The sequence below is a fragment of the Dasypus novemcinctus genome, chromosome 19, assembly GCF_030445035.2.
Source record: "Dasypus novemcinctus isolate mDasNov1 chromosome 19, mDasNov1.1.hap2, whole genome shotgun sequence".
In the NCBI taxonomy this organism is placed as follows: domain Eukaryota; kingdom Metazoa; phylum Chordata; class Mammalia; order Cingulata; family Dasypodidae; genus Dasypus; species Dasypus novemcinctus.
This window is the reverse complement of record NC_080691.1, coordinates 81,819,198-81,847,186: the sequence shown is the minus strand read 5'-3', so window position 1 is coordinate 81,847,186 and position 27,989 is coordinate 81,819,198. Positions and strand designations below refer to the sequence as shown.

General features: G+C 58.6%; 2 protein-coding genes and 1 long non-coding RNA gene across 6 annotated transcripts; 2 read left to right on the top strand and 1 right to left on the bottom strand.

Annotated features, from left to right (window-relative positions):
* Positions 1 to 27: 27 nt before the first annotated feature.
* Positions 28 to 16,262, top strand: YJU2 (YJU2 splicing factor homolog). The gene is made up of 8 exons (XM_058282077.2): positions 28 to 476; positions 2,192 to 2,292; positions 3,919 to 4,063; positions 5,551 to 5,685; positions 8,349 to 8,530; positions 9,503 to 9,623; positions 12,931 to 13,081; positions 13,957 to 16,262. Exons 1-8 carry the CDS (start codon positions 453 to 455, stop codon positions 14,067 to 14,069), a joined length of 972 nt encoding a protein of 323 aa, XP_058138060.1. The 5' UTR covers positions 28 to 452; the 3' UTR covers positions 14,070 to 16,262.
* On the bottom strand, positions 4,488 to 24,068 carry LOC111765320 (uncharacterized). 4 transcript variants are annotated; one of them, XR_011646569.1, is made up of 7 exons: positions 23,894 to 24,068; positions 20,763 to 20,856; positions 11,006 to 14,556; positions 9,957 to 10,087; positions 7,436 to 8,735; positions 6,860 to 6,951; positions 4,488 to 5,904 (listed from the first exon to the last, which is right to left on the bottom strand). It is a non-coding gene; the product is annotated as an uncharacterized lncRNA (long non-coding RNA). The 4 variants fall into 4 exon arrangements; XR_011646571.1 differs by having other exon boundaries at positions 4,488 to 5,133; XR_002797700.3 differs by lacking the exon at positions 20,763 to 20,856.
* Positions 22,559 to 27,926, top strand: SHD (Src homology 2 domain containing transforming protein D). Its single transcript, XM_058282078.2, has 6 exons — positions 22,559 to 23,233; positions 24,237 to 24,342; positions 24,421 to 24,609; positions 25,604 to 25,727; positions 26,668 to 26,787; positions 27,555 to 27,926. Exons 1-6 carry the CDS (start codon positions 22,961 to 22,963, stop codon positions 27,739 to 27,741), a joined length of 999 nt encoding a protein of 332 aa, XP_058138061.1. The 5' UTR covers positions 22,559 to 22,960; the 3' UTR covers positions 27,742 to 27,926.
* The last annotated feature ends 63 nt before the right edge of the window (positions 27,927 to 27,989 follow it).

Here is a 27,989-nt window from a genome sequence, read left to right as displayed (position 1 = left end):
TTGGAGGGCCAAGGATACAGGAGCGGTGTCTGGTTTCCCAGACTCCAGCACACAAGGTAGGCCATCAACACATCTCTTGTTTGAAAGAAAGAAAAAACACAGGGCGAGGCGACTAACGGCCAGGTTGTTTCACGACAACATCTTAACCTGCCGATGCCGACCTCCAGAGGGAGCTAGGCCAGCTCGGAAAGTCTCCAAATCCAGAGGCGCCCGCGGAACCTTCGTGCCACGCTCGGGAGGTTGCAGCGCCGGAGGGCCGACGGAAGGAGCCGGATCTTGACTGGCGGGCGGCGGGGGCTGAGCCAATGAAGAGGCAAGGTGTGGATGCGGCAGCCAATAAGCGTGGCTGGAGCATGTGACGTTGACGGAAGTACGGGGCCGGTCGAGGAAGTCGGGCTAAATACGGAGTCTAAGCGGTTCTCCGGCGCTTCTGAGAAAAGTGAGAGGCAAAGATGTCGGAGCGGAAGGTTTTAAACGTAAGTGCTGGGCGACTGGGGATTTCTGTTCCGGTAAGGGCGCCCCCCAGCTCCAGCCGAGGCGGGCCTCATGATCTAAGGAGACCCTTTTCCTTCTTCCTCGAGGGCGGAGCTTCCCAAAGGCCTAAGGCTCTGCGGGCGGGGCTTCGGCTGTTTACCCATCACTTCCCCTGATTGGGCGTTCCCGAAGGATTTTACCCAATCTCGTTCCTTGGGGCGGGACTTCCTTTAAACAGATTGACGGCCCTGCTCTGTGCAGCCATCACCAGGGACGGGGCTCCCTTAAGCTCCGCCCTGTTCGGGGTCACTAGCCAATAATGGGCTTTGGAGGGGTTAGACTTTGCCAAGCCGAATGGGAATTGGTCTCAACTTATAACTCTGTTGAGGGAAAGCCGGGACTCGTGAGGGGTGGGGGGAGAAGCTTCTGGAAGGCAGGATTGGGCTCAGGGTTTGTGCTCCCTGAAGGGTGGTGAGCTCGCCGGCTTGGGGAGTATGTAAGTCCAGGATGTCAGGATGAAGTAGAGAACAGACCTGTGGAGGGTGCCTGGTATCCAGAGTCCAGCACCAGCCCTTGCATGACGGTGCGGCGTGAAAGGGCCCCCCCCAGGCCTGGAGATTAATGTGTCGGCTGGACTTCACCACCATTCTGCTCCTTCCACCCGATGGGCCACTCAGGAATCTAGCTATTAACGTTATTTGCTGGTAGATACTTCCCTGTGCCAGGCACCGAGCTTTCCGGATCAAATCTTCTCAACAGTCCTCCCAAATAGATGCTTAGATTAGCTCCATGCTTCAGATGAGGAAACTGAGGTTCAGAGAGGATAACGTGAGAGCCAGAGGGTGAAGGAGCTGAGCCCACACCCTCTGACTGCCCAGTCTACACCCCTAATCACTGAAGCACACCGTGTCCGCAGGTTCGAATCCCCGCTGGGCTGCTCACACCAGGTGATCGAGCTCTCACTTTGTCCTCTGTAAAGTGGGCACATTGTTCACTACTTTGTAGAGTCATTGTAAGAAGAACCTGAGGCAGACAACGAGTAGGTGCTCAAAACAAAGTACTTTACTTCCCGATTAGGTGATTGAATTGTTTGTCATGCTCCAAACTCGCCCTCTGTGCCTCTCCCACCTCGAACTCCCGTGTAGAAGAGTTCTTAAAACAAGTCAGAGAGGCCTGCTGATCTGGGAACTTGGATTTGGGGGGGGCTCCCACCATCCTAGCTGATAGAGGGAGCTCGCTGTTTCTAAACTGTTTTGTGCACACGGTATGGTTTATGTCGAACACCGGCTGTCCTTCCAGGGGGCTGGAATTTGGGCCTCTGCCAGGCAGAGAAGCTTCCGTGACCAGTTCCCAATAAAAACCCTGGACGCGGAAATTCTCATGAACTTCCCCAGTCTACAGCGGTTCACACATGGCACATCTCATTGCGGGAGGAAATGAAAAATTAAGCTCATCAGAGGAGAAGGCTCCAGAAGCTTCTGCCCGGTCTCCCCTGGACTTGGCCCCATGTGCCCCTTCCTTTGCTGATCCTGCTTGGTATCCTTTGGTATATTAAATCTTAGCCCCGAGCACAGCTACGTGCTGAGTCCCGGGAGACCTCCCAGAAAATCAGCAAAACCAGGGTGGTCTTAGAGACCCCCGGTGTGACTCCCCAGAGTCCTTTCCCGCTATCCGTGGGCTACGCCTGAATCTCACCCTGATGCCTTCCCCCCTGCAGAAATACTACCCACCAGACTTTGACCCCTCGAAGATCCCCAAGCTCAAGCTCCCCAAAGACCGGCAGTACGTGGTGCGGCTGATGGCTCCCTTCAACATGAGGTGAGTGACCCCGTGTGGCCCAGCCCCTCGCCTCGGCCGCGGCAGGCCGACACAGGTCCCAGCATCCCCGGAGCGGTGGCCCAGCCCAGCCTTCAGTCCAGTCACCAGGCCTGACTTGACGAGCAGGCGGCCACGCTGACCCTCACTTTGCCCACCTTTTGAGATTTAATCCCCCAACCTCTGTTGAACCCGCTCGAAGTCTTAATCGTGAGTTACCATGTGAACGCAGAGGTGAAGCCCTGGCGGGGACCTCTGTGCACACACTTTAGCTTCTCCCGACGCATCACACCCCTTCCTGCCGCAGGCCCTTTGCACAAGCTGTTTCCTCTGCCAGGAGCACTCCTCCCTCTGCTCTCACCGTAGCCGGCCCCTCCCACCCTGCAGGTCCTGGCTCAAACCTCCCTGTCTCAGAGAGGCCGTCCCGTCCCCCATCTGACCCCTCCACTATCCTCCCTATCGTACCCAGACCTTGTTCTTCACATGACTGTATTTTACTGATTCTAAAACCCAGGCATTTTTTACATTTTCACACGTCCGAACCCAGGTGCACCTAAAAATCAGACACCCCTGTAGTTTGATGACACTCAGCCCTCGTTGAGGCAGTGCTGACCCGTTTTATTTCCTCTCCCCTTCATTGATTCATTCGCTTAGCAAACACTGGGTCCCTGCTATATGTATATATATATATATTTTTTTAAATTTCTCTCCCCTTCCCCACCCCCCCAATTGTCTGTTCTCTGTGTCCCTTCGCTGTGTGTTCTTCTGTGTCCGCTTGCATTCTTGTCAGCGGCACGGGAATCTGTGTTTCTTTTTGTTGCGTCATCTTGTGGTGTCAGCTCTCCGTGTGTGCAGCGCCATTCCTGGGCAGGCTGCACTTTCTTTCGCGCTGGGCGGCTCTTCTTACGGGGCGCACTCCTTGCACGTGGGGCTCCCCTATGCGGGGGACACCCCTGCGTGACACGGCACTCCTTGTGTGCATCAGCACTGCGCATGGGTCAGCTCCACATGGGTCAGTCGGCCCGGGGTTTGAACCTTGGACCTCCCATGTGGTAGGCGGACGCCCTAACCACTGGGCCAAGTCCGCTTCCCAGTACCTGCTATATTGGTCAGATAATATGCTGGGTCCCAGGGACCCTTGGGGGCCAAGCCTGACAAAGTCCCTGTCCTCATTTAGCCCATGGGCCAATGGGAAGTTGAGATAATAAGAAACTCGGGTGGATTCACACGGGGAACATCGAGAGCGGACAGGAGACTGTCTGGGCTGCCAGCTCTACCTTCCTCTGTGTGGCTTCACTCCCAGCCAGAATTCCCTTCCATGGAGGCAGGGATGCCCTGTTAGCAGCGGGCTTGCTCCTGGGAGTGAATGACTGGCAAGCCTCACCTAACGTGGTGGCTGCAGGGGACAGGGCAGGACGGGGCTGCCTCCCACGGAGGAGACACCAGCCGAGCCCAGGCAAACGCTAACTAGGAGGAATGTGCACTGGTGGAGGCGCAGGCTGCCTTGGGAGGGAGGGAGCTCCCTGTCTTGGGAGGCATGCAAGCAGCCATCTTCCCGAATGCCATAGTGTCCTATCAGTGGAAGCCAGAGTGCCAGGACAGCCCGAGTCCCTCTGCTTTACGCTGCAGGTGTAAGACGTGCGGAGAGTACATCTACAAGGGCAAAAAGTTCAACGCGCGCAAAGAGACGGTGCAGGACGAGGTCTACCTGGGCCTGCCCATCTTCCGCTTCTACATCAAGTGCACGCGCTGCCTGGCAGAGATCACCTTCAAGGTAGGTGGTCGACCAGGCCGGCCCTCGCCGCAGCCCCTCAGGTCAGGGAGGCCTCTGGGGTGGCCCGCTCATGCCCCTCCCCTCCAGGGAAACCCCGTTTGAGTTATCCCCAGGAAACGACAAAGGTTTGGGGGAGAATGTTCATTGCAGGGTTATTTATAAAGGCAAAAACCTGGATGCAATCCAGATGTATGGTACTGGGATTTGATGAACAGACTGTTGTACAGTGGACTATTAGATAGCCAGTAAAAAAGCCACATTTGTACTCTAATTGTTACCACTAGGGTGGTACTGGGCTTTGGAGACAGTACAAAAAGAACTTATACAGTCTTCTCTTCGTTTAGTTCTGGACTGCTAGAATATTTTTTTGCCCTAAACTTTTTTTTTTAATTAAGAAGATTCTATTTTTTATAGTTGAATATTTACTTTCTTATAACAGTTTTATTTTGAAGTTAAATTCACATGTAGTAGAATTCAGCCACTCGAAGGGTACAGTTCAGTGGTGTTTAGTGTATTTTTGGGAGTTTTACAGCCATCACCACTATCTAATTCCAGAGCCTCAGTGTCCACAGTTCTTACTGGGGTTTCATCACCAATGCACGACTGACAGAAGCAGTGGCCACGCGGTTGAATGTGTGAAGTCACTCTCCAGCCCCGTCCCCTCTCCAGAGCTCAGGCTGACACGAGGTGGCTCAAAGCCCAACCCCCGGTCACATGGGTGGGCACTCTGTGTGTCCTGCTCCATCCCAAGTCACCTCCTGAACGCAAATAGCAGAGAAACTTGCCACTCAGGAAATTCCAAGGAGCTGGGGGCAAAGGCCATCCAGACTCTATTACACAGTGTACACAAGGGATACCCCCCCTTTTTTTTTTAATACGTTTAGTTTGGAATAATTTTAGATGTATACAACAGTTACAAGGACAGTCCAGAGACTCCCCACTCTCCCTTTTGCCAACACCTGACCCTACTGGGGTCAGTATGTTTGCCCAGACTTGAAGCCAACATTGGTGCATGATGACAAAACTCCAGACAATACGAGTTCCCTTTTTTTCTTCCAGGATTTTCGGTTCTATAAATAAAAATAGAAGCATGTATGCCATATGCTTGAATATAAGTTTGATAACCAAAAAGAAATGCAAAAAATCCAAAAAAAAAAAGCAGAAGTCACAGCATGTGCTAAGGCTGAAGACTTCTTTTTGCAGAAATGTCGAGGGTGGGAAACAGAGGACGATGGATTGCAGGGAGGCAGTAGGCAGGCAGGGAAGGCTCTTAAAACCAAGTTAAGGAGTCGGGCATTTCTGCAGAAGGTGATGGGAGGCAATAGAAAGAAAGACAACACCCCCTAGCCTGCTAGACAAAGCAATAAGACAAGAAAAAGGAAAATAAAAAGTCAAGCAATTTTAAAAGGCCCAGAAAATATCCAGAGTGTTGGTAGCTCAACTTAGAATAAGCTTCCAACATCCCCCTATCCCTCCTGCCTCCACAGACAGATCCTGAAAACACAGACTACACCATGGAGCACGGAGCCACACGGAACTTCCAGGCCGAGAAGCTCCTGGAGGAAGAAGAGAAGAGGGTGCAGAAGGAGCGCGAGGACGAAGAATTGAACAATCCCATGAAGGTGAGCCAGGCGTGTGCACACACGCACATGTGGGTGCACGTGGTAGTGGCGGGGCCAGTGCCCCGCCCTGTCCCAGGGCAGCGGGGCACACTCCACACCCTGCGTGATCCTCCAGCCGAATCTTAAGTCTCACTTGCGTGGTTGGGTTCGGTTACATGGCACAGTTGACCCTAAGAAGATTCTCTGTATGGGTCCGACTCATCATCTGCACCCTTTAATCTGGGAATCGAGTCAGAGAAGGAGGAAGTCAGCGATGTTGGAAGCAGCAGATGCTCTTCTGCTGGCCTGAAAGGAGCTGTTGGCCTCCCCCAGGCGCCGAGAGCAGCCTCCTGGCAACAGCCAAGGGGAAAACGCAAACCCAAGTCTGGGAATCCCAAGGAACTGAGTTCTACCCACAACCTGCACGAGCTCAGGAAAGAACCCTGAGCTGCCACGTGAGTTCAGATACATAAGACCCTGAGCATCGGGAAGCAGACGTGGCTCAACTGATGGAGCATCCGTCTACCATATGGAGGGTCCAGGGTTTGATCCCCAGGGCCTCCTGACTCGTGTGGTGAGCTGGCCCATGTGCAGTGCTGCTGTGTGCAAGGAGTGCCATGCCATGCAGGGGTACCCCTACGCAGGGGTGCCCCATGTGCAAGGAGTGCGCCCCACAAGGAGAGCCATCCCACATGAAAAAAGCGCAGCCTGCCCAGGAGTGGTGCCACATACACACGGAGAGCTGGTGCAGCAAGATGACACAACAAGAAACAGACGCAGTTTTCCAGTGCTGTCGGATAATGCAAGCGGACACAGAAGAACACGTAGCGAATGGACACAGAGAGCAGACAATGGGGTGGGGGTGGGGGGAGCAGGAAGAAGGGGAGAGAAATAAATAAAATAAATCTTAAAAAAAAACACAAAAAACCCTGAGCAGCAAACCCAGCCATGCCATACCAGACTCCTGACCCAGAAAAACTGAGAGAGCAAATTTGTGACCTTTTCAGCCACACAGTTCGGGATACATTGCTACCCAGCATTAGCTGACTAATACAGAGTGTCAGGAGATTGGCCTTTAGGATAGAAGGTGCTTCCTGCAGCCACCTACCCCCCCAGTTTCCTAACAAGTTTCCTCTGACCTTTAGGCCAGTGAGCATTAAGGAACCTTAAAAGTTTTAGAAGTTCTCTTGAATACCTCTTGACTGTGCAGTCTTGGGCAAGCCACTTGGCCTCTCTGTGCCTCCATGGTCTCATTGGTGAAGTGGTTTTGATAACCACATCCTCCTCCTAAGGTTGCAGGGAGGACTAAATTAGTTCATACACGTAGAACTCCCCAGAGCCTCCCATGGTTCTGTGCTGTGTAAATGTCACTATGTCGATATAATTACTGCTAATCCACAGAATACATCATTTTTACCTCCCAGTAGACTTTTTGGATGTTCTCAGGAAATAATGAATATGTGCCCTCCTGTCCCCTCCCTGCTCCCGATTTCCCCCTTTATTCCTGGATCCTTGTGCCTCTGCCAGACACAAGTTATCCAAGCAGTCCCTTGTAACTGACCCAGTCTTGACAGCAACTGGGCAGAGCTGCGGGAAGGGAGCTTGCCCTTTGTGAGGTTTGCTCTGTGCCTGGAGCTGCCTCAGTGCCACCCGTGTGCCACCTCAGTCTCCCCCTTACTGGCCAGCAGGGGGTTATTAACTCAGTATCAGCTGCTGCCATGTAACAAGTTAGCCCAAAGCTTAGCAACTTAAAACCACAAACATTTATCACCTCACGCAATCGATGAGGGTCAGAGATCCGGGAATGGTTTCGCTGGGGGCCGCCTCGGGGGTCTCTCACGAGGGCTCCGTCCAGCCGTCAGTGGGCGCATCTTCCTCAGGCTCGCCCAGGGCTGGAGAAGCCGCCTCCGAGCTGGTTCGTTCACATGGCCGGGTGCTGGAGGCCTCTGTCTCCCTGCCATGTGGGCTTCTCCAGGGCACTGCTTGAGCATCCTCACAACATGGTGGCCAGCTTCCCCCAGGGCCACCGATCCGAGAGCGCGCACAAGGAGGAAGCGGCAGTGCCTTCTATGACCCGCTGTCCTAAGTGACACGTCTTCACTGATGTCATCTTCTGTCCTTTTGAAGCCAGTCAGTCCGCCCAGCACCCCCTCAAGTGGAGGGGGAGTAGGCTCTGCCTTTTACAGAGATATGTGTCCAAGAATTTGTGGCCATCTTTCAGGGGTAAATAAAGGAAGGCCAGGCCACAGAGAGGGAGCCCAGGAGGGGCCACCCCCCAGCCTGCCCAGCTCACCTCTCTGGGCCTCCAATTCCTTCTCTGCAAAGTGAGGTTTGTGAGGAGGATAAAAGGAGATTCCATCTGGAACTGTCTTAGCCCGGGCCCTGGCACACATCGGTGTTCAGATTGCCTCTCTTGTCTTCATTATTTTTATTAATACTGAAAGATGGCACAAGGCAGGGCCCTGCTGTGCCCTGGGTGCAAATCCCCACTGGCCAGGCAACCGTCAGACGCGTCACTTCCCCTCCCCGCCCCAGTGAAATGGGCAGGGGTAAGGGACCGAGCCAGAGGTCCCTGAGTGGGTGCTGCAGCTCAGGGCGCCAGGGCTGGGGGGAACCTGTGGCCGGGCAGGGCCCGCGCAGGGCAGCCTCCCGGCAGCCCACGCCCCGTGCCGTTGTGCCCGCAGGTGCTGGAGAACCGAACCAAGGACTCCAAGCTGGAGATGGAGGTGCTGGAGAACCTGCAGGAGCTCAAGGACCTCAACCAGCGGCAGGCGCACGTGGACTTCGAGGCCATGCTGCGGCAGCACCGCCTGTCCGAGGAGGAGAGGCAGAAGCAGGAGCAGGAGGAGGACGAGAGGGAGACGGCGTGAGTGCCCCAGCCTCGTGCAGCCCCTTCCCTTCCCCCCTCCTGGCATTAGCTCTGGGAAGCCTTCCCTGGCCCCCGTCCCCTCCATCTCACTTTCTCCGGGCATCTGTGTCGGGGTCCCCAAGGCCACACCCAGGTTCAGAGACCCTCCAAGAGAACTCGCAGGACTCTGCATATAGCTGTCCTTATGGGTAAAGTTTTATCCCTGTAGAAAGGCCCAGAAGCACGTCAGCAAAGGGAACCGGCACATGCGGCCACATCAGGGGACACCTGGCAGAAGCGCCCAGGGGTTTTATTAGGGGCTGGTCACGTGGGCACCTCTGCCTGGCACGGACCCAAATTCCAGGTCCCCTGAAGAACAGCAGGTGTTCAACACAAACCACAATACTTGCACAGACAGTCCAGGTGCCATTTAGGGATCCGGGACCTCTCCCGGGGTCCAGGTCCCCAGAGCCCTGGACTTGTCCCAACGACGGTCCCAGGCCGGCTGCGTTAACATCTGCCCAGCACCCATCACTCCCTGGAGCTTCTCTCTGATTATTCCTCACCCGTTTTATCGGCTACCCTCCCTCCTTTCGAGTTTGAGGTCTGCAGCACCAGGGACCTTGTCCAGCTTCTCCCACATCCCCAGGACCTGGAACATTCTCCAGCACATAGTAGGTGCTCAGTGGACAGGTCAGCATCAGGATGAGTGACGGTGCCAGGGGCGAGTATTTATGCAGCCCCTTCTGGGCACCCAACGCTGTTTCAGCTCCGTCCCATGCAGCAGCTGTGGGACTTGGCAGGAGCATCTCGACAGACGAGGAGATGGGGGCCCGGGATGCCCCAAGCTCTCCCAGCCAGGATCGGAATCCAGACGGGCTGGTTCTGGCGTCCGAGGACTTAACCACTCCACTGGCCCCCATGAGGTGTTGCTGCCTCAGTAGGGGTGTCCCAGACACCATCCCCAGGCACCCATGTTCTCTCCCACAGGGCCCTGGTGGAAGAATCTAGAAAACGCCGCCTGCTGGGAGACTCTGACTCGGAGGACGAGGCTGCTTCTCTGCCACCCCGCCCACCCGTCCGGCCCAAACCCACTGCCATCCTGGACGAGGTGAGTGGGGCTGCCCGACTCCCCATTTATGCCCACATGAGGCAGGGACAGGCTAAGCCAGGGGTTGGTTTAGCTGCTTCTTAAAGAGCCAGCTTGGACACATCATCAGTTCTGCAGCCAGACTGTTCTCTACCACAACTGCTCTGTTCTGCCTACGTGAAAGTGGCCATAGGTGACACAAAAGCGTGTGGCCATGGGCCAATAAAACCTTATTTCTAAAGGCAGATGCCAGGCCTGCCATCCTGTCATCAGCTGACTCCTGAATAAGCTGTTGAAACAGGAGACCCCCAAATTCAGAGAAGTCCTGGGTGACCGTCCAGAACTCCCAGGTACCTCAGGTTCCTTCCAGCTCTTCGCCCATCTGGAGTGTTGATTCCAGATCTGTGATCACAGCTGGCTCAGCACCCTCAGGGAGGCAGAGGGTGTGCGCAGGAACATGGCTCAGTGCGTAGCTGCGTCTCTCGCTAGAAAAAAGGGGAGAAGGGATTTGGGTGGACAAAGCATTTTCCACCACCACGGTCTTATCAAAGGTGGTCACGGTCCCCCTTTGATTTGAAGTGAGGAATTGTTAAAAAAAAAAAAAAATCACGTACCCCAGAAACGTTTTATTTTAATTCAGAACATGTTTGGGTTCTGCATTAGTTCAGCCACCAGCCATGACCCGAGGGAACAGTGGCTTCAGGGAGACAAGTTTACTTTTGTTTCAGGTGACAGAATGCAATCCAGAACAGGGTAGGCAGGCCTATGCTGCCAGGAGCTCAGGAGACTTCCTGTCCATCCGTCCCTAGGATAATGGCCTCCTCTCCTGGCGTTTCAGTGCCGTGCCTGCATCCCCATCTACTCACACAGCAAGAGGGGAGAGGGAAGGAGAGGGGCTTTTAAGGGCACGAAGCCTAAACTTCTGCTCGCATCCCATTGGTTAGAACTGAATCACCTGACCATATCCAGCTGGCAAAGGACGTTGGGAAATGCAGTCTTTCACGGAGGCAGTGACACTCCAGCTAAGAACTCTATATACCTGTCAGAAGGGAGCTCATGTTCTCTTACCCTTCATTTTTTATCAGAACAAAGACTTTCTCTTTAAGGATTTGTCCCCCAATTGGAGTCTTTACACTGTCTTTCTTCCATAAACCACCCCCCAGAATGCATTGTCTACAGTTTCCTTTTTTTTTTTTAAGCAAAGCAAAAGATTGAAGCCACTTTCCAAGCTATCTGACCTTTTATATTTGTTTACTATTTCTCCCAGTCATTTTTAGTTCTTTGACTTAACACCTAACCCGCTAACAGGTTTTTCTGTTTTGTTTTGCACAATATGCCTTTATCCGGCCTTTTTTAAAGCCACCCCCCTCGCTTTGATAGGGGCAGCTTCTCCCTTTTCTCACCTATACCTCCTTGGTGTAGTCGTGTGACAGTGCATACAATTGGCACCAACAGGTTGGGGAACAGGTACATGTAACTCCAAGCACCCTCCTTGCCGTGAGAAGCCGTGATGGTGTCTGACAAAGGGCAGAGAGAACATCAGTTCATTCCATGGTGATGGGACCCACCCCCCCAAATGTTGTCTGTCTTGGTCACGGCCGAGCCCCATGTGCAGCAGGCTGCATGCTCTATGGCCGCTGTGCCCTGCGCCTCTCCTCCATTCACTGCTCCAGCTGCACCAGCCTCCTTGCCACCCCTCTGACGTGCCAGCTGCGTCCCACGTTGGGGCCTTTGCCGCGCTGTTCCCTCTTCCGGGGGCACCTTCTGCAGGTCTCTTGTTAGCACCTCTTCCGCATTCTCATATCGACTCCCATGTCACCTCATTACCGAGACTCTCCCAGGCCACCTTGCCCACCCCGGCCAGCCCTGCCCTCAGGCTCTCACACCACCCGACGTCTTTCTTTCCCGATCAAGATGGATGTGGTCCTCATTACCTCCTGACTTGTGTGCCATACTTCTTTGCCCCTCACCTCACGGATGGTGAGCTCTGTCCCCCATGCCACTCATATCCCCCCAGCATCTCCAGCTCCCAGTACAGGCAGGGCACAGATTAGGGCGTCCTTAGTCCAGTGGCTTCCTGTTCCTGTTTGTCATGAAAAGCAGATTAAAGGGGTCCCTTTTGGTGCAATAGAAGAACAGGAGGTGGACTGAGCCCTGTCTGTCTCCCCCTAGCTAGACCCCAAAGCCGGTGTCTCCATTTTCACTTATTCACTCAGCACGTTGCTTGAGTACCCACTTTGTTTAGGGTAACTCTGTGGCCCTGCAGGCACAGCAGTGAACAAGCCAGGAACCCAGCCTGATTTGAGACATAGTTCATAAGGCAGCAGAAGGGACTGTGGGCACAGACATGCGGAACTTGTGTGACCTGGAGCTGCAATGAAAGGCATTACAAGGGCAGAGCCACTTGAGCTGGATATCGAAGGACGAGTAAATGCAAAAAAAAAAAAAAGGCTTAATAAGGGTAGGGGTTCGTGAAATGGGTTTCGAAGAATGAATAGCTGCAAGGCAGTCTCCCCAGCAGAGGAGGTGCTTGAGCTGGGTGTGGAAAGACGAGGCCATGCCAGCAGAGGCCACACGTGGGCGGGGATGCTTGAGCTGGGTGTGGGAGAACGAGCAGCTGCAAAGGCAGGCGTCACAGCAGAGGAGGTGCTTGAGCTGGGTGTGGAAGAACAAGCAGCTGCAAAGGCAGGCGTCACGCAGAGGAGGTGCTTGAGCTGGGTGTGGAAGAACGAGCAGCTGCAAAGGTAGGCGTCACGGCAGAGGAGGTGCTTGAGCTGGGTGTGGAAGAACGAGCAGCTGCAAAGGCAGGCGTCACACAGAGGAGGTGCTTGAGCTGGGTATGGAAGAACGAGCAGCTGCAAAGGCAGGCGTCACGGCAGAGGAGGTGCTTGAGCTGGGTGTGGGAGATGAGGAAGTGCAAGAGAAAGCTTCCCAGGGGCAGGGATACCTGAGCTGGGTATTGAAGGATGAAAGCTGAGTTGGCGTTTACCCAGTGAGCCAGAGGAAAAGAGACCATTCCAGGTGGAGGGAGTGGTATATGGACAAAGGCAGGAAGCCTTAGAAAATGTGAGATTTAGAAAATGTGGGTGCAGAGCACGTGGCAGAGAGAAGGGCTGGAGAATGGGCCTCGGGTACCACACCTAGGGCGATGGGGAGCCATAGAGGAGCATAGAGCAGGGGAGAGGCTTGGTCAGGAGAGCAGAAGAGGAGGGAGCAGCAAAGGTCTCCCCAGCAGCTGGGATGGGTCCACAAGCAGCTGGGGGCAGGGAGAGGGTGGGTCTGGGGCAGCCCACTCACCCTGCTGCCCCCCACCCCACGGCACCCACAGGCACCCAAGGCCAAGAGGAAGGCAGAGAGCTGGGAGCGGAGCGTCGGCACCCTTGGCTGCGCGCCGCAGCTGTCGGGCCTGGTCGTGGTGAGGGGGACAGACCTGCACCACAGCGCCGGGCGGGGCCCCGCAGCCCCCGCCCCCACCCCCGGTAAGTGCCCCTGGTCCCCGGGAGCTGAGCGCAGTGTCCCCCGCAGCCGCCAGGGGCAGCGGGGCCCTCCTCTGCCACTCAAGGGCCTTCCCAGGCTGGGTGGGGGTGGGTGCCCCCCAACTCCAGGGAGAGGAGGGGACAGGGTTTCTTTCATTTTTCTTTTCTCGACTTTTTAATTACAAAAAAGGAGCACGTGCTTGCTCTTAAAACCCAAGTCGTGCGGTAGTGTGCAAAACAAAACATGTGTCTTCCGTCGTCGGCAGACCCTGCCCCGGCCCCCCAGGAGATGGTGGCGTGGGGGGCGTGTTGTCAGTGGTTAGAAGCAGGGCCCCTCCCCCCGCGCCTCTGCCTGTTGGTTCTCGGGCCTCAGCTTCCTGTTCTGTCAATCGTGGATAATTCTGGAACCGCCCCCCTAGGGGGTTCAGAGCTCATCCCTGCCAGCCACTCGTGCTGGGTCCTGGCCCAGACGGAGCCTCCGCTGTCAGCTCAGGTCACATCCCCACTAGTCAGACGAGGAGAACACAGCCCAGAGAGGCCAAGCCACCTGCTCAGGGCCACACAGTCTGTGGGGGGCCGCGGGAGGGCCAGCGCCTGCGCCTCTCCCAGCAGTCTGTGGTTCAACTCCAGTCTTGGGGCAACTCCCATTTTCTGTTGTCATAAACGGGCCGGGAGGCGCCCCCTGGCGTGGACCCCTTTGCCGGCGTGGGCGGGCGCGCTTCCTGCAGGCCGCTTTTCTGAAGCAGAGCTTCCGGGTCTGAGGGCGGCCGGGCGCCTTCGCCTGCCCCAGCCCCACGCCCCGCTCTCCCAGCTTGTCCTGCCCCCCCCAGACCTCTCCTGAAGCGAGGGGTGGGGGCTGACTCCCACCCCCCCCCCAGGTGCCCCGCAGAACGGGAAGGCGGCTGGGCCCGCCCCCTGCCCGCCCGGCGCCTCCTCCCTGAGCCAGCTGGGCGCCTACTCGGACAGCGAGGACAGCAGCGGCAGCAACTGAGCCCCCGCCGGGCCCCTCCCCGGGCCAGAGGTCACAGGGACAGCTCCTGCTGCCTCCGAGGCCCCGCGAGCTGGCCGACGGGGCAGGGGGCCTTGGAACCAGCCGGAGCCATGAGTAGCTGCCACCAGCTTCCCGTGGCCTCGGACCACGTCCAGGGCTGCGACATCCTGAGGCCGCCGGCACAGTTCCTGGTCAGATGGCCTCGGAGGCGCTGGCGGGAACTCCTCAGCACGCCGGGTCTCAGCCCGAGAAGTCAAGGTCACGGGGTCAGCGAGGCCCAGCTCTCTCCCCTGGGGCTGGGACACTCCGGCAGTGGCCGCCGTTGGGCCTCGGCTCCCCCGTCACGTGGCGACGTCCCCTCCGCTCCCTCCTGGGCTCTGCCGGCTTCCAGCCTGTGACCCGTCCCCGCGGCTTCCTCCTACTCTGCTTCCGGGGTCCTCTCTGTGAGGAGTCTGGATTGAGACCCAGCCGGGCAAGCGGGCCACATCTGAAATAAACGGGGACGTGGGTTACGATGAAAAACGTGTCTCTGTCGGGGCACGGAATTCAGCCCTCACCTGAGCTGGCCTTGGCACCTGCCCTCTGCCAGCCTCCGAGGAGGGGCCCGTGGCGAGGCCTCCGTGAGCACAGCTCTTTTATTACCCCAAAGACGGTTATGGGAAGCATCTGCCTACCACGTGGGAGGTCCAGGGTTCAAACCCAGGGCCTCCTGGCCCGCGTGGAGCTGGCCCACACATTGTACTGCCGTGTTCAAGGAGTGCCCTGCCACGCAGGGGTGTCCCCCGCGTAGGGGAGCCCCACGTGCAAGGAGTGCGCCCTGTAAGGAGAGCCTCCCAGCATGAAAAAAGCGCAGCCCACCCAGGAGTGGTGCCTCATGGAGTGCTGACATAGCAAGATGACGCAACAAAAAGACACAGAGGAGAGACAATAAGAGACAGCAGACCAGGGAGCTGAGGTGGTGCGAGAGATTGAGCGCCTCTCTCCTATGCAGAAGGTCCCAGGATCGGTTCCCGGAGCTGCCTAAAGAGAAGATAAGCAGACCCAGGAGAACACACAGCAAAGGGACAGAGAGAGCAGACAACGGGGTAGGGATGGGGAAATAAATAAATCTTTGGGGAAAAAAAGCAAACAGCGGGGGCCTCCCCAGGCTTAGGAAGGGGGTGGAGAAAGGTCTTGAAAGGGCCTGAGCTGGGGCCCACAAGCACGGCTCACCCTGCAGCGCGCCCGCCACCACGTCTGACTTCTTACTAAACCCTTTACTCCCTCGCCTACCCTGGGGCACGTCCTTGAATTCTTTTACGTGACATCAGCCAAAAACCTAGAAGCCCAGAGTGTTCCGACAAACCAGGGAAGAGCACACAGCCTCTCAGCGCCGCCCTCCAAGCCGGCCTTCCCTCCCCCACCGCCCAGGGCCTGGAAATTCCCGTTTCCCAGAAGGCCGGAGACCCTGTTCCCTTCTGTCTGCCCCTGCCTGCCCACGTGCACGTAGCTTTTATTTCTTTACTTAAAAAAAAAATTTCACCCAGGCATTCCATGGATCTGCCTTTTGTAAACATTTTGAGTCAAACAAATGGAATCAAAACCCTTCCTTGGAGAAGCAGATGTGGCTCAGGCGAATGGGCTCCCGCCTGCCACACGGGAGGCCCGTGGTTCGGTTCCCGGTGCCTCCTAAAGAAGAGAGCGAGCTGGCGTGACGGGCAGGTGCGGCACGCCGATACCATAAGATGACGCAATAAGAGACACGGAGGAAAACATGAGTGTCACAGCAAAGCAGGAAGCAGAGGTGCCCCACGCAACTAGGCACCTCTCTCCTACATCGGAGGCCCCAGGTTTGCTTAACAGACACAGCAAGTGCAAACAACGAGGGGGTGGGGAGAAATAAATTAACTCTTTAAAAAACAAAACTAAACACCATCATCCAGCTAAAGTTGTTGAGAGAGCAATTCTGAGGTTTCGGACCGCCGCCCCAGTTCATTTCAATTGATTCTTTCCAGCCGTTTCCTAAACTCCCATTCTCAATCCCCCTCCACAGTCACTGCCACAGGCTCAGACCACCTGTTACTGTTATCGACATAATATTAATCCATCTCAACCCCCACAGATCCTAAAACCGGGGTCAGCCAACTACAGGACGGGCCAGAGGCGGCCCACTGCTGGTTTTTGTCAATAAAGCTTTATTGAGATACAGCTGTATGTCCATTTGTCTGTGGATGGCTTTCGTGTCCAGGCTGAGTATTTAACAGCAGTGATGCGATGGCCCACGAAGCTGAAACTACTCACAGAAAAAGTTGGCCAGCCCCTTTCTAAGTCATCCAGTTCTGCGTTCCAGGTCTGTCGCCCACAACCTCTAGGGGAGGTGGCCAGGATCTGCCCCGCCCCCCCATTTCCAGGCTCATCCCATCCCTGGGGCTCTGCTGGCCGAGGTCGCCCCAAGGTCAGGCACGGGCTGCCCTCTCTTGGACGTGACCCGGGATCCTGTTCCACGGCTACCAATAGCAGCTGACCTGTGGGCAGCCCTTACCAGTTTGCCAGCCCTTATCCTCAACTCTTGTTGTGGACTCGTTTAAGTGTCCCCACGCAGGTGGATAAATCCATGTTCTCATTCACAAAGTACTGATTGAGCACCTACAGTGAGGCAACTCCTGTGCAGGCCACTGGGGCCACGGCAGCGAAGAAACAACCGGCAAAGCCCCTGCTCTCCGAAAGCTGATGTTCTTGGTGGGAGGAGGGGAATAAGACCTTAAACATACATAAGAACAATTAAAAAACGTGTGAAAGAACTAGATAACTGCAGTGAAAAAGCACTGAAGATGTTCTTAAGGAATCTACTTAGTTTTTACCTATCTCCGCTTGTATTAGTTATCTACTGCTGCGTGACAAATTAGTCCCAGACTTAGCAGTTTAAAAGCACACCGCTTCGACGGGTCAGAAATCCAGGTGTGGCTTACCTGGAGGTCTCCTTCAGGGGCTCCCACAGCGGCAATCAAGGTGTCTTCTGAAGGCTCGGCGGAGGGACTTCCCGCCAAGCCCGCTCACGGGGTTGCTAGCCGAAGTCCGTTTCCGGCGGGGCCCTGGCCAGAGGCTGCGCTCAGTGCCTTGCCACGTGGACCCTCCAACAGCCTGGTCCGAGCCACAGGAGTGTACCAGAAGCGACGCCCCGTCACCCTTACCGTGTCCGATTGGTCAGAAGCAAATCCCAAGCCCCACCCACCGTCAAGGGGGAGGAAGTCACAGGACACGAGCTTCGGGGGGCGGAGCTTGGCGGGAGTCGCTTAGAGCCCTCCTGCCGGACCCCGCCAGCCTGAGCCGGCCCCTGAAACTGTCCCGGCGCTGAGCAGGGCGCCGTGAGAAAATGAGTCAATGGGCCTGTTTTGGGAAACCCCCCAAACAGTGGAAGAGCGTCTGTCCTTCGCAGATGCGGGGACTGAGGCTCCCGGGGGGCCCCCCAGTTCCACCGGCCTTCCAGCACCCCCCCCACTCATCCATGTGCCACCACGATTGTGTTTCTTTTTCTTGCTTGCTTGCTTTCTCTTGTAATTTAACCTAATTTTTTTCCTCCTTACTTTTTTTTCCCCTTTATTTTTTTTAAAGATAGATTTTATTTATTTCTCTCCCCTTCCCCCTCATTGTCTGCTCTCTCTGTCCGTTCGCTGTTCTTCTGTGTCTGCATCTATTCTTGTCAGCAGCACCGGGAATCTGTGTTTCTTTTTGTCGCGTCATCTTGCTGTGTCAGCTCTCCGTGTGTGCGGCGCCATTCCTGGGCAGGCTGCACTTTCTTTTCACGCTGGGCGGCTTTCCTCACGGGCGCACTCCTTGCGCGTGGGGCTCCCCCACGCGGGGGACACCCTTGCGTGGCAAGGCACTCCTTGCGCGCATCAGCACTGTGCATGGGCCAGCTCCACACGGGTCAAGGAGGCCCGGGGTTTGAACCGCGGACCTCCCATGTGGTAGACGGACGCCCTATCAGTTGAGCCACGTCGACTTCCCTCCCCTTTATTTCTAAAGGACCTTTTCTTCAGCCTTGTTTTTCCCGAAGGCCTTCAGGCTTTGTTCTCCCGGCCACGTCCTGGGAGCCGTTTTGCCCTTGACCCCCAGTTCCCTGGGTGGGCTCCAGAGCGGAACGGGTGGAGGGACAGGCATCTGTGCTGACCCCTGCCCTGCCCCGGACCCCCTCTCCAGCTCTCTGAAGCCTGCCCTGCGCCCCTATCGCTGCAGACAGTCCCCTCTGCCCCCGCCCCCATCTCTGCCGACAGCCCCCTGCCCCCTCCAGCTCCCTGCCTGTCATCCTGTCCTCAGCTGTCAGGCCTCATCCGGTCTCCTGCATCACCTCCCCTGGGGCTGCGAGGCTGCCGGAGCACATCAGAGCGGGGAGGAGGGTGTCGCCCTGCGGAGCCCCCTACCCCCGCCTGAGCCTCCACAAAGCCTCCCAGGCGCTGCCCCTGCCGCACTTTACCCAGGCGGGGGGTGGGGGGTGGGGTCCTCGGCCCAGGGCTCCCAGTCAAGGAAGCACAGGACCTGGATGTGATTCAGGGGGCTCCCGAGGTGCATCTTCAGTTGCCTCGCCCAGACTGGGCGTCTCCCAGCAGGCCTGTGCCTCTCCCAGCACGCTGGGGACTTAGGCAGGCAGGCCCATGTCTCCTCCATCAGATACGGAACCCTCGAAGGCAGGGCCATGAGCCCCCTAAGCTGGGGCCGCTGAAAGCAGGCTCATGCCTCCTCCATCAGACTGTGGCCCACAAAGGAAGAACGGTGTTTCTGCCCCCATCAGCCTGGGAGCCTCTGAAGGCAGCCTTGCCTCCCCCATCAGACCAGAAACACTTGAAGGAAGGACCATGCCTCCCCTTTAAACTGGGGTCCCTGAAGGCAGGCTCCCGTCTCCATCAGACTGGGAGCTTCAAGGGGCAGGATCAGGCCTCACCCATCAGACTGGGGCCAGTAAAAGCACGCACATATCTCCTCCATCAGACTGGGGTCTTCTGGAGACAAGGCCCTGCCTCTCCCGTCAGACTGAGCCAAGGGAGGCAGAGCTGTCTCGAGGGGCTCCTGCCGGCAAAGCTGGCCTCCCCTGTCAGACTAGGAGCTCCTGGCTCCGGGCCACGCCTGCCCGTCAGATTAGTTGTCGGACCCTCTCCCAGGCCATCGTGCCCAGGGATCCTGGAGGCCGTGCCGTGAGATGGGTGAGGGGACAGAGCGACCCCTTCCTGAGGACTCACATTCAACATGCATTGAGCACCTACTGTTTGCCACCAGTGGTTATGAGTGTGGGTACTGGAGCCAGGCCTCCTGGGTTCAGGTCGCAGGCACAGCCCGCTCTGTGACCTTGGGCACGCGGCTTTCGCCCTCCGCGCCTCCTCGGTTGCACTAATCCACTTAATCCGCATAAAGAGAGCAGGAAAGAAGACAGTTCCCCTCCAAGAGACTCCAACCCGACGTCCACGCACGGAAGTGTTATTCATCAGAGACCGAATGTCAGAACGACCCCCACAGCCCTCCACGGACGAGCGGATCGGTCAAGCATGGTTCGTCCCTTCAGTGGAACAGGATTCAGTCACGGAAAAAGGAGGAAAGGAGCCAAGTCCTGCCACGTGTTCCAGCGTGGGGGACCCTGGCAAACACGATGCCCAGGGAAGTAAGACGAGGACCACGTCGCATATATGGTCCTGTTGCTAGGAAATGTCCAGAAGAGGCAAAGCTGTAGGCGAGACTTCCTTTTGTGGCTGCAGGGGCCCGGGGGGGGGGCGGGGGTAAGGGGTATGGGGTCTTTTGGGGGAATGATGAGAACGTTCTGGAATTAGACAAAGGTGATGGTTTCCCGACTCTGTGACTACACTAAAAGCCACTGGGGATCAGGTGTGGCTCAAGCAGTTGCACACCCGCCTCCCACATGGGAGGTCCCGGTGCCTCCTAAAGAAGACGAGCTGATGCAATGAGCTGAGGGACGAACAGAGACAACGAGCAGGGAGCGGGGGTGGCTCAAGCAGTTGGGCACCCGCCTCCCACACGGTACGTCCCAGTGCTTCCTAAAGAAAAGCAGCCAAGGAATGGACACAACAGAGAGCAGAGAAAAGGAGCAGACACAGCGAGCGGACAGATGACGAAGCCACGGAGGGAGGAAGATTTATAAAGAAAAATTAATAAAAGCCCCTGAACTGGGCACTGGAACATGGTGCCTTATATCTCAATCCAAGAAAGCAAGAATTGGGGAGCCAGTGGAGCTCAGCGGTTGAGCGCCTCCAAAAAAACCCCCACGAACCACTCAACCGAGGTTAGCTACTTCCATTTCCCCATTTCCCAGGCAGGATAGCAAGGCCAAGGGCAGGCTGGGAGCTCCTGAGAGCAACCCCTCCCCTCCGACGAATCCCCCCCCCCATTAACTAGCCCTCGTGCCACGACTGCGTGGGGGAGGGGAAAGCCCTCGGCCGCCCCATCCCTGCCCAGGTCGGTGCAGATTCCAGCTTCCCTCCCTACGCCCCCCTCCTCTCCCAAAGCTGCTGCCCCAGGAGGTCCCGGGGCTCAAGGTCGCACCGCAACTCCGCCCCCCCCCATCTCCTTGCGGTGGGGGGGGGGACAGCCCCCAGAGAGGGCGGCTCAAAAGCGCAGGGAAGTCAAACGCCCGTTTGATCCTGCCCGCGGGCCCCTCATTGCCATTCCCGACACACGAGTCATTAGCAAGCCCCTTTCAAATATTTATACCTCAGACAGCGCGGTATTTATCCGGCAGGGAGGGCGCGCAGGATTTGATGAGATGTGTCAACAGCTCGTCCGCGAGCTGGGAATTGCCTGGCGGCTGACAGAAAACAGGACAATTACCCGCCGTGCTCCCGAGGCCGTCCCTGGGGGACGCGGCCTTGTCGCCAGATTGGGGAGGGGAGGGCAGGGCTGACAGGGCCGGCGGGGCCGGGGGGCTGCGTGGATGCGCCTCGGAGGGGGAGGACCGAAGCCTACAGGTCCGTGTTGGAGGAAACGGGAGGAAACCGGCAGATCAGGCCCCCCACCCCGCTGCCTTCCAGGCGGCTCTGAGCCTCAGTTTCCCCATCTGGCAAATGGAGCATAGAGAGGAAGGAGGGGGAGGTCCAAGCAATTCCATGAAGCGACTCCGGTGGGCCTCGAATGCCACCCCTAGACCGGTCAGGAACGAGCTCCCGGGCCCCTCCCAGGAAGTCCCTCCCCCGTCTGTTCCTCAGTTTCCCCATCCGTAAGCCCACCAGGCTCTCCGGGTTTTCCTACCAGAAGCCCCATTTTTCAAAATGAGGAAACCAAAAGGCAAAAAGAGGCTGGCCCCCCAGCCCCACCAGAGCGCGGGGAGATGGGGGAAGGGAATGTGGGGGTCCCATCTTCCCGACCACCCCCCTCTCTTACTCAAATCTCCCGGGGACCCAGCGAGCCCCCAAATGGGGGAAGGAGAACTAGCTCGCTCCCGAATTGGCCGGGAGCCCCCTTATCCTCCCTCAGCCGGTAAATCTCTTCCTGTCCCCCCACCCCACCTCCCGCCGTGTCCCCCGCCCAGACAGCTGCACGGGCCACCAGGCCAGGCCAGACCCCTGTGCCTCTGCCCCCCTCCCCTCCCCAACCTCAGAAGCCACAAAAGGGACAGATGCGGAGGCCACAGCCGGGCCCAGATACCATCTCCCTCCCTGGACCAGCTGCCCTGCAATGAGTCCCCGGGGACGTGGGGGGGGAGAGGAGCCCCTTCCACGGAGGGGAAGCCGCCTCCCCCTCCCTTGCAGCCGCCCCCTGTCCTTGAGCTGCGACAATATCAATTTTAGCCAGTGACCTCTCCAACGATGTCCACCCCACCCCCCGGTCAGTGTCACGACCAGATACGGGTTCAATTTCCCTCCCGCATAGCGGTCACTCTCGCCCCCTCTACTGGCCAGTTTCGCCCCTTCTCGCGGTCAAGTCCAGCCCCCCACACACACCCGTTTCTCGGTCAAGTGCCACCTCCGCGCCCCTCTCCTGTCCCCCGCACCTCTCGCCGCCCCCACCCAGCCACGCAGCTGCGGCTGTGCGGGTCGGCTGCGGCGGCCTCGGCCCCAGCGCCTCCCGCACCCCGGCCTCCCCCCTCCGTCCGCGGGCAGCGGCTCCTCTCCCTCCCCGGCACAGCTGAAGGTCTCGGTCACCTCGGAGGGGAGCGCAGGGAGAGGGAGGGCACTGGGGGAGCGGCGGAGGGGGGAGGCGGGAGAGCCTGGACGTTGCCGCCCGGGCCGGGAGGGGTTGGGGCGGCCCCCGGCTCGCCCCCCTCGCCTAAATCCCCCCTCCCGGGCGCGCGCCGCGGGGCAAGGGCTCTCCGACAGCGAGCAGGGGGATTGGCGGAGGGGTTGCGTTCCCTTTGTGCCCGCGGCTGGCAGCGGCCGCATCGAGGCGGCCCGGCCGGGGGCTGCGGAAATCTTTTGGGGGGGGTTCCCGGGGGGGGTGGACCCCCGCAGCCGAGAGGAGCGCAACAAAGGAGGCGCAGCGCCGGGGCCACACTCCCCGCGGTCCAACTTTGCGCGCGCGCCCCCGGGGGAGCCCGCCGGCTGCGCTGAGGACCCCGGGGTCGCGGCCGAGCCGGGGGCTGCGTCGGCCCGCGGACCCCCCCGAAGGCGTCCCGGAGCTGCCCGGAGGCGGCGGGCGGCCGAGCCACGCACGGGGACGGCGCCGAGTCCGCGCGCTTCCGCGGGTGCCCCTCGCCCACCTCGGCGTTCAGGGCCCCGCGGGAGCCGGGCTTGGGGGGCTCTGGCTTCCCAGCCCATCTGCCCTTCTTCTCCCCCCCCATCCAAGCAGCGCCCTTCCCTCCTTCTCCCCCACTCGCCTCCTCCTCCCCGGGGGACGCTGCCCCAAGGCGGGGGCCCCAGGAGCGGGGAGATGCGGGCGCCCCTGTGACGCTGCGCGGGAGCGGAGGGCGCGCCCCAATGGCCAAGTGGCTGCGGGATTACCTGAGCTTCGGCGGGCGCAGGCCGCCCCCGCAGCCGCCCACCCCCGACTACTCGGAGAGCGACATCCTCCGCGCCTACCGCGAGCAGAAGAACCTGGACTTCGAGGACCCGTACGAGGGCGGCCGCCTGGAGCCGGAGCCCGCGGGCGCCGGCGACGCCAAGTCCGAATCCCCCAAGCACCGGCTCATCAAGGTGGAGGCGGCTGACCTGGCCAGGGCCAAGGCCTTGCTGGGCGGCTCCGCCGAGGAGGTGCGTGGGGGGCCGAGCCCAGAGGCCGGGGGGCTCTAGGAGACTGGGGGGGGAGGGGTCTGGATCTGGGGGAGCTGGTTTTGTGTGGGACCCTGGAGAGGAGAGGGCAGTGGCGCAGGCCTCCAGCCTGGTGACTTCCTGGGCTTCCACCTGCCCTTGGCTCTGCCCTGCCCGCATCCTCTGGGTGTATCCTGCCCCCCCCTGGGGTCCCCAGCCTTCAGCTTGCCCCCCAACCCTTCCCCTCCCCGACTCTGGGCCCCTGGGGAGTCGTCCTAAAACAGATCTGAGTGCGGCACTCCCCTGCCGCCCTCCCCACTCGCTGTCCTCTGCGCTGCCTGCTTTTACGCCCACTTGACGGAGGTGAAGACTGAGGCTCACAGAAATAGCCAGTCCCCTCGCCCGGGCGGCACAGCCACAGCTCGAGAGGATTTGAACCCAGACCACGTGCCAGCGCTCACGCGTGTCTTAGTCGTTGTCCTCAGGGTCAAAGGCTCGATCCCCAAATCCTCACCAGAGGCAGGAAGGGGGGAAGGACTGGAGGGTGGGAGGCAGGAGCTCGGGGCACCCAGTCGGCCCGGGATCGAACCCAGCCTCTACCCCTTACCAGCTGTGTGACCCTGGGCAAGTCACCCCACCTCTCTGTGCCTTGGTTTTTCTCACCTGGAAAGTGGAAATAACATCCTGACCCAGGGCAGCCGTGACCGGCTGGTTCATGCAAAGCGTTCGGGATGGGGCTGGCACCCGACAAACACGAGCTCTTGAGTTACTGAAGGCGGGAGGCAGGGGTGTCTGGGAGAATCAGAATTGCCTGGAAGGCGAGAGAAAGGAAACTGGCGTCTGTGTCATGGGAGGTAGAGAAGGGTCCCTAGCCGCCCCCCCCCAAAAAAAAGCACAACAGCCTGGAGAGGGCAGGCAAGGGGTGTCACCTCACCCGGCAGGGGATGTCCAGAGCCAGGCCTGGGCGCCCTGATCCCCGGCCCCCTCCCCTTGCCTCTGTCCCCAGCTGGAAGGCGACACGGAGTACGCGGACCCCTTCGACGCCCAGCCCCCACCGCCCCCCTCGGACGATGGCTACATGGAGCCTTACGACGCTCAGGGGGTCGTGAGCGGTGAGCGGGCGGGAGGCGGGGGAGCCCAGCGGGCCGCGGGGGGCGGCAGCGGGGGCTCACCGGTGTCCCGGCCCTCAGAGCTGCCCTGCCGGGGCGTGCAGCTGTACGACACCCCCTATGAGGAGGAGGGCCCAGAGCCGGAGGACGGGCCCCTCTCCGGGCAGAGGCCCCGGCAGAGCCGGCTGCCCCAGGGGGACGAGCGGCCGGCCGATGAGTACGACCAGCCGTGGGAGTGGAAGAAGGATCACATCTCCAGGGCGTTTGCAGGTACCGCTTGGCCCTTGGCCCTTGACCGCTCATCATCCTGCCCCTGCACTTTGGGATCTGGCCGAGTTCTCTGTTCCGATCACCCGGCACAGGAGGATGTATTAGTTCTCGCTAAATTGTGAATGACTGATAGACAGAAATTTCCCCGATCAGAAAGCTTCCTCCATCTTCCTTGGAAACCAAAATACCTTTTAGAGTGCAATGGGATAGAAAGAGAGCTTCAGTGTCACACTAGAGCTGGGTTTGTGTTCCTGGGTTGGACAAATCTCTTGATCTCCCTGCGTCTCCATTTCCTTAGCTATAAAATACCTAATGAACTTACAATACCTACCGAACAAGGACACTTGTGCTCGGTGACAGTGGCGTTGTGGGGCAGATGTGTGTGTATGTGTGACAATTCTTAGGAGCTGTCAGCCAGGGGGTCAGTTCCTGGCTGAGCTGGGTGAGTTTGAATCAATCCTTGGACCTCAGTTTCCTCTTCCATAATAAAATGGGCAATAAATATGGTCAGCTCTAAGAAATACAATAACGTGGACCTGGAAGAGTTGGATGAACTTGACTTTGTTCCAGAAGTTGAATGACTGAGAGTGGGGTTGGGACTCGGTGCCTCAGTTTACCTGTCTGCAGTGGGGTTGGCTTCTAGTTCTATGACTTGGCCGAACCAGGGAAAGGGAGCTCGGGGGTCCCGGCTCCTCCATGGAAGGTTCCAAACCTCTCTCTAGCCCTGCTCGCTGCTCTCGGATTTGTTACTCATGGCGCAGCCCTGCCCCTTTCATGCCACCTGACTCACAGTGACCACACCCCTTTCTCCTGACAGCCAATTGGCTGCTCCATGTGCCAGTCCTGCCCCAGCCTTAAGCCCCGCCTCCTCTGGATCCTGAGAGGTTGTCCCAAGCAAGGCACCGCCCTCCTACTGAAATCCCATTGGTTTGCTGCAGCCCCGCCTCCATGAACTCGGCTGGACTTAACCCTTTCCTCTCTCTTCTTCTTCCAGTGCAGTTTGACAGTCCCGAGTGGGAAAGGGCTCCAGGCTCCGCCAAGGAGCTCCGGAGACCCCCTCCCAGAAGCCCCCAGCCCGCAGAGCGCGTGGACATGGCCCTGCCCCTGGAGAAACAGCCGTGAGTGGAGAAGCTGAAGGCGGAAGCGCCAGGCTGAGCCCCTCCCAGCCCGGTGCCAGCTGTAGACTCCCGAGGGTGCATTCATTTCTCCAACTCATCTTCTCTGGGTGCCAGCGCCTGCGAGGCGCATAAGCAGAATCAGATTGGTCCCCTTTCCCTCCGTGGCATTAGGCTCTGGGTCTCCAAGCTGTGTGGCCTCGGGCAAATCACCTAACCTCTCTGAGCCTCAGGCTCAAAACCTACAAGGTGGTGCAGTGGCTCAGAGTTTCCTCCATGTCGCTGAGCGGGACTTACTGTGCAAGGTCAAAGAGAGGAGGAGCAGGATTTGGGGGTGGGGAGCCCCAGCTGGGAGGGCGTGTGTCTTCTCTGTGCTCCTCCAGCCTGGGAGATCCCTGAGGGACACTCTAAGGCGCTGGAGCCCAGCTCGGTGGGTGCCAGGGCCTATTTCCAAACCCCCAAACCTCTATGCCTCAGTTAACACTGAAGCAGAGAGCCGGAAGGTCATTTTCTTTTCAATTTTCTTTGGAAATCCAACAACGAGCAAGTCTCGGTGCAACGCTGCTCTGTCCCTGACACCTTGTCACAACCGCTACTCTTTCCTCGAACACATTAGAGGAAAATATTAAGTAGCAAATGGCACCCCTGAGTGAGGGTGGGCTAGGAAAAAGCTCCTGGAGATGACATGCAAGCGACAGAAGGGGGGTGGGGAGGGGGCGTGGGAACCCAGCGGAGGGAGGCGGTGAAGATCAAGGTCAGGTGTGCTGTTGAATGGGAGGTGGCAGTTGCCCCCCTGCCTGGGCTCGGCTGCCCCCTGGAGAAGACCATGTCTACCTGAAAGCCGGGTTCCACGTGAGAATTCCCAGGCCGTTTCCCCCCACTTGGCGACCTGGGCTAAGTCCTTGGGAATGACCCTTCAGGAGACGTCTCTCTCCCACCCCAGGTGGTTTCACGGCCCACTGGGCCGCGCCGATGCCGAGAACCTTCTGTCCCTCTGCAAGGAAGGCAGCTACCTCGTGCGCCTCAGCAAGACCAGCCCCCACGACTGCTCTCTCTCTGTCAGGTGAGACCCCCAGTCCCCTGGAAGGACAGAGGGTCCAAAAACTGCACGAGGAACCCTTTCATCGGGTTCATTCAGTGGGAGCAGATGGGTGTGGCTCCAGCAGCCAGGGGGCGGGGCTTCCGGGACCAGTGGGTGGGGCTTCTGGAATCAGCGGGTGGGGTTGGGGCCAGTGGGCGGGGCTTCCGGGAGGTCTCGGGCATGGCTCTGACTAATAATGAGCTCCGCAACACTGGAGGGATGCAAGCCGATGGAATGGAAACCTTGGGTGAGACTGGGACCTAGGTGTCCGAGGTCCATTAGGACCCCCTGCCCCAGCCCCAGTACAGCCCTCGGTGTCCGTTTGGGGCCAGAATCTCTGGCTGGCCCTGGAGGCATTTTGGGTTTCAACAAGTCTAAGGGCACCTGCCTGTAAGATGCCCCGAGACATCCATGTGTGAGATTCCTGGGAGGACGAGCTTGGAAGAGGGCTTTGGAGGCAGGTTCAAATCACGACCCTCCCGCTTTCTAGCTGTGTGGCCTTGGTGGGGTTATTCAACCTCTCTGGGCCTCGGTTAATGAAGGAACAATGGTTCCCAGGTTCTGGATCATTCCACCTGTGGGGGAGGGAGAGACAAGAAGGGAAGCCCAGACATTGGCCTGGAGGGGAAACGCAAGAGGGGCAGCACGTAGAGCCAGGGGGGTTCGGAGAGAGTGTGGGGTGCTGCTGGGGGAGGGGCTTGGAGTGACCCCCCCAAACATCCTGGCGACAATGGCTGCCCCCCCTCTAGGAGCAGCCAGGGCTTCCTGCACCTGAAGTTCGCGCAGACCCCCAGTGGCCAGTTCGTGCTGGGTCAGCACAGCGGCCCCTTCGCCAGCGTGCCCGAGCTCGTCGCCCACTACAGCGCGCGCCCGCTGCCCGTGCAGGGCGCCGAGCACCTGGCGCTGCTCTACCCCGTGGGCTCGCAGGCCCCCTGACCCGCGCTGCCGGGGGGCGGCTGGCTGCCGACGGCGGAGGGACGGTGGCCCCGGGAAGGACCGATGGACGGACGGGCTCCCTGCCCCGCCAGCCCCGGGGCTTACGAGGGAGCCCCATCTCCTGCCCCCCGCGGGGTCCTAGGGCCGAGGCCACCCCCGCCCTGGAAAGTAAATAAGTTATTGTCTGTTTCAAGTGTGGTTTCTGGGCTGCGGGGGACGCAGGCCTCCTGGATCCCTGGAGTATCAGG

What these genes read in the sequence shown, in the direction of transcription:
- SHD (XM_058282078.2), top strand. Translation starts at nt 22,961, where the DNA reads ATGGCCAAGTGGCTGCGGGATTACCTGAGCTTCGGCGGGCGCAGGCCG. An exon ending in CTGCCCCTGGAGAAACAGCC is followed by an intron (nt 25,728 to 26,667) that starts GTGAGTGGAGAA and finishes CTCCCACCCCAG; the next exon opens with GTGGTTTCACGGCCCACTGG. An exon ending in GACTGCTCTCTCTCTGTCAG is followed by an intron (nt 26,788 to 27,554) that starts GTGAGACCCCCA and finishes CCCCCCCTCTAG; the next exon opens with GAGCAGCCAGGGCTTCCTGC.
- YJU2 (XM_058282077.2), top strand. Translation starts at nt 453, where the DNA reads ATGTCGGAGCGGAAGGTTTTAAAC. An exon ending in AATTGAACAATCCCATGAAG is followed by an intron (nt 5,686 to 8,348) that starts GTGAGCCAGGCG and finishes TTGTGCCCGCAG; the next exon opens with GTGCTGGAGAACCGAACCAA. An exon ending in AGCCCCCGCCCCCACCCCCG is followed by an intron (nt 13,082 to 13,956) that starts GTAAGTGCCCCT and finishes CCCCCCCCCCAG; the next exon opens with GTGCCCCGCAGAACGGGAAG.